The sequence below is a fragment of the Rhinatrema bivittatum genome, chromosome 1 (assembly GCF_901001135.1).
Source record: "Rhinatrema bivittatum chromosome 1, aRhiBiv1.1, whole genome shotgun sequence".
NCBI classification, from domain to species: domain Eukaryota; kingdom Metazoa; phylum Chordata; class Amphibia; order Gymnophiona; family Rhinatrematidae; genus Rhinatrema; species Rhinatrema bivittatum.
The window spans coordinates 318,265,834-318,278,761 of record NC_042615.1 but is presented as its reverse complement, the minus strand read 5'-3'; the positions used below and the strand labels follow the sequence as shown (position 1 = coordinate 318,278,761).

At 44.8% G+C, this 12,928-nt stretch overlaps 1 protein-coding gene across 14 annotated transcripts in view; it reads left to right on the top strand.

Moving 5' to 3' along the window:
* Nucleotides 1-12,928, top strand: part of BMPR1B (bone morphogenetic protein receptor type 1B) — an 825,728-nt gene that overhangs the window by 797,100 nt on the left and 15,700 nt on the right. For all 14 annotated transcript variants that reach the window (XM_029597567.1, XM_029597542.1, XM_029597519.1 and 11 more), the window contains one exon: nt 11,069-11,199. In XM_029597567.1, the coding sequence (XP_029453427.1) occupies nt 11,069-11,199 (131 nt within the window). The remainder of the gene's footprint in view (nt 1-11,068; nt 11,200-12,928) is intronic.

Below are 12,928 nucleotides of genomic sequence, written 5' to 3'. Positions count from 1 at the left end.
TACCTTCTCAGAAGAAGAAGCCCAAAACAAATCTACAGAGTTGGCGATTTTCTTTGACAACAAAGTCAAAAACCTACTTGGCCCACTGGCAACATCCAACAAATCATCAATAGCCTTACAACCCCCCAGCCAAACTCCTAGCCAAAATCCATCCTCTACTATTCTTAAACAGACGCTAGTATCTCTTGAACCTACATCATCCCTGGAAATAGAATCGATTATCAAGAAAATGAAACCCTCATCTCACCCTCTAGACCAAATACCAACCAAACTTCTCCTCACCATTCCTAACACCATTGCCAGATCTCTGGCAGACATCATAAATTGTTCCCTCAATCAAGGATCTGTCCCTGACTCCTTAAAAATTGCTTCGCTGAAACCCTTACTAAAAAAACCCAATCTGGACCCAGCCAACCCAGCAAATTTCCGCCCCATCGCAAACCTACCTTTTATAGCTAAAATAATGGAAAAACTTGTCAACTTCCGTCTCACCGACTACTTGGACTCCCACAATATCTTATACCCTTCTCAATTCGGTTTCAGGAAACGCCTAAACACAGAATCCCTCCTTCTTTCTTTAACGGACACCATCCTGATGGGCCTTGACAAGGGACAATCTTACCTCCTAGCCCTACTCGATATTTCTGCGGCGTTTGACACGGTAAATCACGACATCCTCATCAGCCGTCTAATGGAAATAGGCATCTCTGGCTCTGCACTGCTCTGGTTTAAATCCTTTCTGAACAACAGGCACTACAAAGTTAAAATAAACGACAAAGAATCCCACCCCGTCCCATCAAAACAAGGAGTACCACAGGGCTCTTCTCTGTCCCCTACCCTGTTTAACATATACCTACTTCCTTTATGCCAGCTGCTCAATAGCCTCAACCTCACCCATTTTATATACGCAGACGATGTGCAAATCATAATCCCCATCTCGGACCCCATCTCCTCAACTCTAAATTTCTGGAACGACTGCCTACATGCCATCAACCAGCTTCTCACGAATCTCAACCTGGTCCTAAATACGTCCAAAACGGAACTCCTGGTTATCTCCCCTAGCGATAACCACCCCTTCACTAATAACACAATAACCCCACTAGCAAGCCATGTCAGAGACCTTGGGGCCACCCTTGACTCCAGAATGAATTTCAAAAAATTCATTAACGCTACAACTAAAGAATGTTTCTTCAAGCTACAGGTCCTGAAGCATCTAAGACCGCTCTTACACTTCCAGGATTTCCGTTCTGTGCTTCAAGCAATACTGTTTTCAAAGATTGACTATTGCAACGCTCTTCTACTCGGTCTCCCCGCCTCTTCGACCAAACCTCTACAGATGCTGCAAAACGCAGCAGCCAGGATCCTTACAAACACACGGCGCAAGGACCACATCACACCTATCCTAAAAATCTTACATTGGCTTCCTATTCAACATAGAATACTGTTCAAAGCTCTCACTATCATCCACAAATCGGTCTACCAACAATCCTCTCTCCAACTCACCTTCCCTCTGGAACTACTTACATCTTCAAGACCAATAAGAACTGCCTACAAAAGTAAGCTCAAGGCCCCTCCCAACAAATCATCAGTTCACAACTCCATCCACAAGCGAGCTTTTTCAACAGCAGGTCCCCTACATTGGAATTCGCTTCCTCAAGACTTACGCCAGGAACAATGCCATTTAACCTTCAGAAAAAAACTTAAAACCTGGCTGTTCACACAAGCCTATCGTTGAAGGATTCCATATTAACCAACTCTCTCTCAACCTCCAACCCACCCTTCTCCCTCCCCGCACTCCCAAACTTTTTTCACTTTTTTCCCTTTTCCACTCGCAACCTCAACCCACCCTTTTCCCTCACCCCCGCCACTCCTCCCATCTGACATAACATGTATATTCCAGCTGTATATATTCCATATATATATATTTCCATGTATATTTCCGCTGATTATAATCCATGTTTTCTGTATTATTAATTTATTGTTTTATGTTAATTTATAGTTTGTAATTTTGTTAACTTATTGTTCAATTACTTAATTCTGTCCTATCTTCCGACATCCATGTTTTTACTCTCCCTGTTTTAATGTAACTTCTCTTTTCCACTTATACGTTAATTGATTTTTCCCCTTGTTCTAATGTAAACCGGTACGATAAGACCTGGTCTTGAGTGTCGGTATAGTAAAAGAAGTTAAATAAATAAATAAATAAATAAGGCCATTCTCACCATATACAAACACATTCATCAACTAGCCCCAATTGACCTTCATTTCCCCCTCCGATTACACACTTCAACAAGACCGACAAGAGATGCTTACAAAGGATCACTTCAAGTCCCCCCAGCCAAAACTACCAGACACATTACGCTAAGAAATCGGGCCTTCTCCACAGCCGGTCCTACCTTATGGAACTCTATCCCCCCAGATCTTAGAATGGAACCCAGCCTCTCAACCTTCAAGAAAAGACTCGACCTGGCTGTTCAGGCAGGCTTTTCCTAACTCCAATATCATTTAACTCCTAACAATCATCACATCACCATCAACATCACTATTAGCTACCTCTTACAATGTAATTATATGTAATTAGCTGGTTTTCCTTTTTCCTTTTTCCTTCTCATTCCAAGTTCAATTTTCCTTGTTACATGTAACTGCTATTTCCGCACTATTGTTCGTTTAAGTTTATTTTGCACTCCTGTTTCATGTGAACCAGCATGATGGGACTATTGTCTTGAATGTTGGTATATAAAAAACTTAAATAAATAAAAAAATAAAAATAGTGAGATTGGCGCATTCAAACGCTGTAACTGTGCTTCTGTAACCCGAGGAATGTGTAGGCCATTAAAGAAGTCATTTTCCTCCTGTTCCCCTCCTATTCTATCCTCTCTGTACAACGTCTCATAGAATTCCCTAAATTTGGCACACACCTCCGCGCTAGACGTGATGGGGTCACCTTTGCTGTCTTTTAGGTTATCAATATAGGTTTTACCCCGTTGCTTCCGAACCAGGTTTGCCAGTAACTTCCCTGTCTTATTTCCATATTGAAAAAATTTATGCGCTCCTTTGTGAACATTCCCCCCCCCCCCCTTTTAAAAATTTGCATCGCACCATGTGTTATGGTGCCTGTCACATGCGTTAAGGCATTTTTCGCATGCAAAGATGCCATAATGCGATTTGATAAATGATCCTGTCTGTTAGTTAGAACTAGGGCTTGGATATGGTGCCATGAGCTTTTATTTCTGAACTACCTGTGAATTTTTCCCCTCTAATTTTCTTTGGTCTAATCATTGCAGAGTTTATTCCCAACTGGGGGAGGAGGGTGGCCATGCACCAGGGCTCTTTCCAGAACCTTGCAATCATGGACCCTTTGTCTGTCCACTAGCTATTACCATTTCATGATGACTGTGACTCCCTCTCCTACTAGAGCATATGAATGTTTTGACTGAGCAGCTATAAATGTAGTAATCCCCTCTCTACCACTGGCCTGATTATCCAGAGTGGGCATTACATGCAGTTATTTGTAGTAGTTAAATCACAAGCGGATTGTAATAAATTCTAGGAGAACCATGTGAGCCTGGAAGATTGGGCGTCCAAATGATAGATGAAATTTAATGTGGACAAGTGCAAGATAATGCATATAGGGAAAAATAACCCATGCTAGGGGTGTGCATTCGGTCCCTACGTATTGGCAATCCGCAACGGATGTGGCCCTATTTGTTGTATTCGTGGGGAAGTGAAACGTATCGCGATTCCCCACGAATACACGAATCTTCGCCGAATTATTCGGCCACCTAAAGAAACCAATTTAAACAAACCCCCACCCTCCTGACCCCCCCCCCCAACAAGACTTACCAAATCTCCCTGGTGGTCCAGCGGGGGGTCCGGGAGCCATCCCCTACACTCACACCCTTGGTGCTGGTTTCAAAATGTCGCCGATAGCCTTTGACCTACTATGTCACAGGGGCTACCGGTGCCATTGGTCAGCCCCTGTCACATGGCCATCAGCGCCATCTTGTGCTCCTACCATGTGACAGGGGCTAACCAATGGCACCGGTAGCCCCTGTGACATAGTATGGGCAAAGGTGATCGGTGCCATTTTAAGTACTGGCATCCGACGGCTGGCATGCAGGAGGTCGCTCCCGGACCCCCGCTGGACTTTTGTCAAGTCTTGTGGGGGTCAGGAGGGTCCCCCAAGACTTGCCAAAAGTCCCTGGTGGTCCAGCAGGGGTCCGGGAGCGACCTCCTGCTCTCGGACCGTCGGCTGCCAGTAATCAAAATGGCGCTGATAGCATTTGCCCATACTATGTCACAGGGGCTACCGGTGCCATTGGTCAGCCCCTGTCACATGGTAGGAGCACAAGATGGTGCCGATGGCCATGTGACAGGGGATGACCAATGGCACCAGTAGCCCCTGTGACATAGTAGGTCAAAGGCTATCGGCGCCATTTTGAATCCAGCATCAAGGGTGTGAGTGCAGGGGATGGCTCCCGGACCCCCTGCTGGACCACCAGGGAGTTTTGGTAAGTCTTGGGGGGGGGGTCAGGAGGGTGGGGGGTTGTAGTTAATTTAATTGTAGCAGGGGAATGAATAGAAATCGACGTATTAACGCATCGAGGCACCATACGGCTGAATGCAACATATCTGCCCCCCGACAAATCCGAATCCTGAATGCAATGTATGGCATCCCTCTGCACATCCCTAACCCATGCTGTAGTTACAGAATGTTAGGTTCCATATTAGGAGCTACCAACCAGGAAGAAGATCTAAGCATCATAGTGGACTGGATAACACATTGAAATTGTTGATTTAGTACATTGCAGTGGTCAAAAAAGAAAACAGAATGTTAGGAATTATTAGGAAAGGAATGATGAATAAAACAGAGAATGTCATAATGTCTCTGTATTTCTCCATGGTGAGCCACACCTTGAGTACGGTGTGCAGTTCTGGTCACTGCATCTCAAAGAAGATATACTAAGAAAGATACAGAGAAGAGTAACCAAAATGATAAAGGTGATGGACCATCTCCCTTATGAGGAAAGCTTAAGAGGTTAAGGCTGTTCAGCTTGGAGAAAAGATGCCTGAGAGGGGGATGATAGAGGTCTATAAAATCATGAGAGAAATAAAATGGGTAAATGTGAATCAGTTATTTACTCTTTCAAATAATAGAAGGACTAGAGGGCTCTCCATGAAGTTAGCAAGTAGCACATTTAAAACAAATAGAAAATTCTTTTTCACTCAACTCAAATTTAAGCTCTTCCCAGAGGATGTGGTAAAGGCAGTTAGCAAAGCTGGATTTAAAAAAGTTTTGGACAAGTTTCTGGAGGAGACTTCCATAAATTGCTTTTAATCAAGCTGACTTAGGGAATAGTTACTGCTTATTATCGGCATTACTAACATGATATATTTAATGTTTCAGTTCTTGCCAGGTACTTATATCCTTGATTGGCCACTGCTGGAAACAGGATGCTGGGCTTGATGGACCCTCGGTCTGACCCAGCATGGCAATTTATATTCTTATGTATAATAAGTCAGTTGCCTAGAAATGCTCCTTAAGGACTAATTTCTGTAAAGGAAAGTAAGAGACAAGAATATTTTCTAAATGTTGTCAGCACACAGAATACGTGCTGCTCCAAGATGCAGAACTGTAGGACCCAGAATAACTAGGTCTCCCTTATTGCCATAAGAAAAATCAGAGATGACCCAAACTGGCAGAATAATCTGGTTCATCTTTATTTATCAGTGAATGTAAAGGGAGAATGATCTGCTTTGAAAACAAAAACCATTCTGCCATACATCAGAAAGAGCATAATCTTTATAGTGATCTTAGCATATGGTGTCAGCCCGCCAGGTTTCCTTTCTTCAATATTCTACAGGTTTTAAACTTTTCTGATAACTTCAGCAACAAATGTGTACTTAACATAGCATATCTATTTACGAAAAGGGAAAACCCTAAGCTCTCATTGTGACTTTCCACCAAAACATAATCACACGATCAGCAGGTTGTATGTTTCCCTGGACTGTAACTGCTAGTCTTATAATAGCAGGTTGCTCAAGATTATTGATTTGCAGTTCAGCAAGCCCTTGCATTGTTACAACACTATGCCATCTGCTCGTAAAAAGGAAATGTGTACTGTTAGCCAAGTACTGAGATTTTGCTGTAGGCCTGCTTATACCTTCCAGCATCCTAAATTCCCTAAAACATTTTTACCAATTGGTCTTGTGACAGGTGATTCAGAATTGTTAATATGCTCTAGCTAGCAAGTTGATTTGGGCAGAAGAAGCACAAACATAGTCAGGTAGTCTAGCACTAACCTGCTAAATCCCACAAAGCATTACACAAAACGTTCCAGAGTTGGTTTGGTGGCTCAGTGGTAGTGCTGTCCACTGCTATGCAGAGTGGTCTGGGTTTGATTCCCAGCTCAGGCCTTCTGCTCCCTGGCTGGGGACGCTGCAAAGGCAGCTTCTTGGTGGCTTACAAATATGCATCCATAATTTAATAAAAAACAAGATACATTCATAAAATAAATCCAACACATTAATAAATAAACATCAATAAAAACTTTAAAGTCTGTTATTAAGGTGGACTTGTGGAAATTCACTGTTTATCCCTTGGATAAGCAGCATAGAATCTGTCAAGCTTTTGGGATCTTGCCAGGTACTTATGACCTGGATTGGCCACTGTGGGAAATAGGATGCTAAGCTTGATGGACCTTTGGCCTGACCCAGTATGGCAATAACTTATGTCCTTATGTTCTGTAAAAAAAAAAAAAAAAAAAAAAAAAGTTTGATACAAAAACATTGCCATACACTAAAAATTTGTTTTATTAGTCCTAGAGCACCAGGAAGATTGCAGGCTCTTTTGGATTTGGGGAAACAAGGCTACCTGCTCCAGTACTTAGCAATTACTTTATGCACCAATGTTCAATCAGCAAATAGGAGTTCTAGTTGAATGTACAGTACAGACACTGAATTCCATCCAAATATGCTCTAAACAGATGTTAAAAAATAAATTCAACAAATATAGTTCAACACTACTTTACTGAATGAATGTGTGCACTTATAAATTGCCAAATTATACTTACACCACCCTCTATGAAACCAACAGGGTTAAAAAAAGAAAAATCTATAATCTCAAAAGTCTTCAAGGTAAAGTCATTGAAAATGCATTAAATAAAGTCTCAAAGACAGTGTAACTGCAGTTCAGGAAAAAAACAAAATGAGAAATCTTTAGATGGTACACTTTTCTTTTCCTTTCCTTTAGACAACTGCCAGTTCTAGGTAAGGTTATGTGATGTAAAAGTTGGTATCTTAATCAGGGGTGATTCTATTATGAGGCAGGGTGAGGTGACCGCCTCAGGTGGCACCATTTTGGGAGTGGCAAAAAGTACCCCGTACAGCGCTCCTCACCTTGACACAAGACAAGAACAAGCCAGCTTCAGATGCCGCAGACTGGAAGAAGAGCCCCGAGGATGACGCACACGAAGTTCATACCTTTTGAGGGCCTGCAGAGGAGCATCATGGTGGTGCAGCACTATGATGTCTTCGCAGGGGTTAATAACCTCCCCCCACCCCCTGTGGACCTGCAGAGGAGCCTTACATGACACACGACACAGCTTGATAATGGGCCTGCGGGGTTTCCCATCCCCCCACGGGCCGGCAGAAGAGCGCAGCACAGCTCAATGCCATTCCCCTGGGACTTCCCACACCCCACGGGCTTGCAGAGGAGTCTCGTTCCTTCAGGGTTACCACCACCCTCGGGCCAGCAGAAGGATCTCGGGGCATCATTGATGGTTTCATGTTGAGGGGGTTTCCACCCCACCATCAGAAAGAAAAGGAAGACTTGTACAGGGCGAGGAAGGGGAAGTGGGCTGAGCGGGAGGGAAGGGCTTGAGGAAGAAAAAAGGGGGGTAAGTGTGAAAGAGCAGAGAGAAAGGGTGAGAGAGAGGAAAGGGATAAGGAGGTGAGACAAGTGGGTCAATGCGTGGGGAGGGTGAGAAAAGGGATGAAAGGGAGGGAAAGGTGGAATGGGTGAATAAGCAGGAAAGGATGAGAGTTGGAGAGGTGAGAAGAGGAATGAATGATCTGGGAGAGGAAGGGTTGGTGAGTGAGGGAAGGTGGTTGAGTGAGATGGGAGGGAAAGAAAAGGCAGGTGAGTGAGGAGAGTGAAGGGAAAGGGGCTGAGTGAGAAAAGAAAGTAGTGGTGAGTAAAATGGAAGAAAAGAGAAGGGGATGTGGAAGAGAAGAGGAAAGCTGGGAAAGGGTGGGAATTAGAGAGGGAGCAAGAATGTATGGGGGTGTATGAGAGGGATAGAGTACAGGGCTGCCTAGGATGCTACATTTTTGGGGGCAGCACTGCTGTGTCTGTACTGTGACAATTGTGCCTCCCTGTTCTTTCTGCCTGAGTGGACCTACTAAAGGAAATTTATATTGTATGGGCTTGTCGAGGTGGAAAGGAGGAGGCCCAATCACTGCAGCCATGAAGAGTAGGGGTAGTGCCAGCATACGTGGTCAGGAGCAGGAGCTGCAGTTGCCCACACCTCAGGAAAAAAGAGAAGTCTCATCAGTGTATGGGCGGAAGGTAGAAACTGCTGCTGCAGCTTATGATCTCCAAAGGGGGAGGAGACGTGAGTGAGTGAGTGTGTGTGTGTGTGTGTGTGTGAGGAAACATCTGAGAGAGTGCGAGCCTGTGTGTGTGTGTGTGTGTGTGAGAATGTACATATGTGTGTTAGAGAGCATGTGCATTTGAGATGGGACAAGGTTTGTGTGCAGCCCCCTTCCCCCACTAATCCACAATCTTGAAGTGACTGTAAATCAAAATGCCCAGGTATGGAAAGCATGGAATGTTTTATTATTATTTTTAATTGTTGGGTGCTGTTTGAAATGTCTGATAATGTGAAATATTTTATTGTTCTTTCAGAACTTTTAAAAATATGTTGAGTTTATTGAATGATTATTTGTCAGCTGTTTTGAAATATGTATTCTTTTTTTAGTAGTATGTTTCTACTGTTGTGATTGACGTGTTATATTTCTTGATTTTATTATTATGTTTTAGGAGGAAGGGTATTGTTTCTGTTTTCCCATTGTTGCACTGCATCGAGTCTGGCTTCTTGTGGTTTTCAATTCAGTTTTTGTCTGTACATGTATATTTGGTGAATGTCTATGTTCTGCATGTGTGACCATGGTGAGGTTTCTGCTCAGTTTCTTTAGATGTGTGTAGTTTCTTTGTAAGGGTCTATAGCAGTTTAGCTTGTTCTGTTTTCCTAATAGGGTGTATATTGGAGTACTAGGGCCTGGAGTATACTTGCAGCATTGCCTTTTCATAGGTAGGGTTGTTACTGTGCGCATGCTGGCAGTCAGTACTGTTTTGGTATGAGAGCTTTACTATATTATAATTGAGTTTACCGATGGCTTTCTGAGGACCAAGCCCATACCCAGCTTGCTTTACAATATGACAAATACCACATGGGTTACAAGTGTTTTCTCTGCATGCACTACTGTGGTTGGTACCGTAGCAGTGCATGTAAGAAATAATGTACATGTTGTGATATTTTTACTTCAGAAAGCTCTGCTTTGAAGGTCCTTTTTTCGTGTAAAATCTGTTACAAATGCATAATTTTGAATTGTGTGTGGTGAGGACCAAGGGAGGAAGGGGAGCCTCCAGATTATAAAGAGCACCATGGGCACCTAATACCCTCGGCCGGGCCCAGAAAGATTGCAACACAGACACACACACACACTTACTCACTCTCACTCACTCCCCCACCATTCACATTTCCTCCTCCAGGGGCAAATGCTGGGGGAAAGGTAGGAGCGAGGTCTTAGGGCTCCTGGGAGTGTGGCAGGATTCCCAGCTTCTTAGAAATATTATCACTGACGATCTATCTGCTACTCCTCTGGAGCCTCTGCTTTCCGCAGCACTGCTCAAATCATCAAAAGGGCCAAACCACCCCCCCCCCCCACCCTTGGCCCTCGATGATCTGAGCAGTGCTGTGCCTTTTCTGGGGGGGGGGGGGCGGGGGAGCGCCATCTCATCCTTCTCCTCGGGCAGCAGTTTGTCTTGAGCCACCCCTGATCTTCATTCCTCAGGACAGCAGACAGGCTTCGCTGGGGGAACCCGTACCTCACAGTCACAGGAGACTTGCGCCCTGGAAACTCCTTCTTCAAAAGACTATCCGGGGGCCGGCAGCTGGAGCCTGCCTTCCTCGCAGGGGAACAACGGTGCCCTTCAATGCACTGCTGAAACCGACTCTCGCTGCACACTTCTTTCATTTGTCTTGCAGACAAAGGAAATTTATGGGTGACTTTATTTATCAGTGGTTTATTTCAGGCTTTTAGGTTGTAGGATCCTAAGTCCTTTTGCTAACTCCTCAACTGTTTGGCAGAAGCTATATACTACACCTCCTGCTTTTTCTCTAATTCTCTCTGTATCTCTCTCCCCTACCTCGGGGGGGGGGGGGAGTGTCTGCCACACAGTCACGCGCCTTTGGCTGAAGATCCGCAGGGATTGCAATACTCTGATTGGGTCCCCATCAGGAAATGGGGACCCAATCAGATGAGCATTGGATGTGATTGAGACAAAGTCCTAGGCCACCCTTTCTGGCCTTTGGATGAAGGGTGGAAGATTGAGGCTGAAAAAAGGGCCACAGCACACTATAGCCACACGGAAACTGGTGTGGGGGCCTACTGTAAAATGGCGTGGGTGAGGGCTGATAGCACATTCAGCTGAGTCAGGAGGCATCCCTGGGGCAGGTGTTCAAGGCTCCTTGCTTCCGTTGACTCTCTGTGACCTTGTGCAAATCCCTATCGTTCTGGGCCTTCTGAGAACTAGTTGAAAACAAGGTGCTTGTCACCATCTGGCTTTCACTGTCGTCAGTTTTTTCTTTTTAAATCAAGTTTTAAAAAAATTGGGATTTTTCTTTTACCAGGACCTTATGAGACTGATCAGTTTTCTTCAACGAAGGGGACTGATTTTTTTTTTTTTCTCAAAATACAAAATAAAATCGAGACCAAAACAAAGGTGAGAAGATTTTTAGACAGTGAGTAATGTGACACTGAAACCACAATATTTTTCCTTCAGGAATTGTAGAAGAATACCAACTCCCATACCATGATGTGGTGCCCAGTGACCCATCTTATGAAGACATGAGGGACGTAGTGTGCATCAGGAGATACCGTCCTTCGTTCCCCAACAGATGGAGCAGCGATGAGGTAAGGCCAGGCAAAAATGAGGACAACAGATCTTATAACTCATTACTTACACAAAGTGTATGATGCCAGTTTTATTCCCCATTCTGCGATAAATATCCGAAAGTAATGTACACATGTTAGAGAAAGTTAAAATCATATGCATTGTTTTCGCTTTAGCGGCTGTGCCTTCTTATGGCACAGGCTGTGTGCCTGGGTGCATGCGTGATTGGGTGCTGGCAAAGGATGGGATCTTGGAGGCTTAGCTTTAGATGACTCAGTGTTTGTTTGGGGTGGGAAGGAAATTGTCCATTCTGATGCCTTTCTGAAGAGCAGACCCAGATTAAAATGACCTGCGCCCACTGGCATTGGGGGAGGGGGAAGAGGACAATCCTCCGACTCTACCCCTTTCCCTCCTTAACGTAAACAGAATTCAGGGCAGGGCTTCCTGCAGCCCTGGCGTGTTGACCGGCGCCATGGAGCCCCCTAATCTCACATGGGTTTCCATGGTAACAGGAAGCTCATGCATGAGGAGGGGGGGTAGGGCACCTCAGGGCTGGTCAGCGCATGAGAGCAGCAGGAAGCCCTGCGCTGAATTTTGTAAATCTGTGGACACTGCTGCAACAGGCCCCAGATGTGAAAGGCGTGACAGCTGTGGCAACGCTCCAGCACCTGTAAAAATGTGGTTCCAGAGGTATCTGGACTATGTTGGCTATGCCAAAATCCAGGCCTGCCATACAGAATGTGTAATGAAGAGAGCCCGGTGGGTTTGTTCTGACTTTTTTTTTTTTTTTTTTCCCTGTTACCACTAAACCAATAATTGCTGCAGTGAAGAAACGTGTTATAGGAGGCTGTAATGGCACACCTCAAAGGCCTTCCATCTTGGGAAGCATTTTTACTTCTGCAGCAAGCAGTTATTTTTCAGGGAACAGGAACGTCTTTAGAGTATTCAGCACTTCATAAAGATGACAGTGTTTTTTAAATATTTACAGAAAGTCTGAGACTGAGTCACAATAATTCATAGTGTTATGTGCATGTGCAGTATGCTGCAAGACATGGTTTAACAGGCGCTTCACTTCACAGCTCTTCGGTTAGCGTTCTGCCCAGTCCAATTCTTATAGATATGAATATCCGACCACAATTTTCTGATACCTTCAGATCAATGCTTCTCAGCTCTTTTTGTGCTGTGCTCTACTTGGCATAGGATACACATCAACATGGCACACCGTCACCTTTCCTATCCCCCATGCTCTGGCATCATCACTTTCCCTTCCCCCCCCCACCACCACCATTAGAATCATTATTACCTTTTCTCCCCTTCCCCCCACTCTCTGGCACAACCATCCTTTCCCTCCCATTCCTCTACCCCCTGGCATCACCCACCGCCTTCCATTTTCTCTCCCCTCTCCCTCCATCCCCCTGGCATCATCACCATCACCTTTCCTTTCCTTACCCGTTCAGCATCAGCGCTTTCTCTCTTCTTCCCCCTCCCCCCAATCATCTTCCCTTCCCTCTCCCCGTAACACACACCCCCCCCCAACTTGCTAGCACATTTAGCTGTCTCCTCTTCCCATGTCCTGCGGCAGATAGATGGCTCCAGCAGCACCTACCTGATGTGGCTTCTTCCTCCTCTGCTTGTTTCCCTCTGCGGCCAGAATTGTATGGAGCCAGCAGGACTTGTGAGGTTACAGTGACCCATACAGTTTAAATTGTGGAGGAGAGCCAGCAGCAGGGAAAGCAGCAGCATATAAGT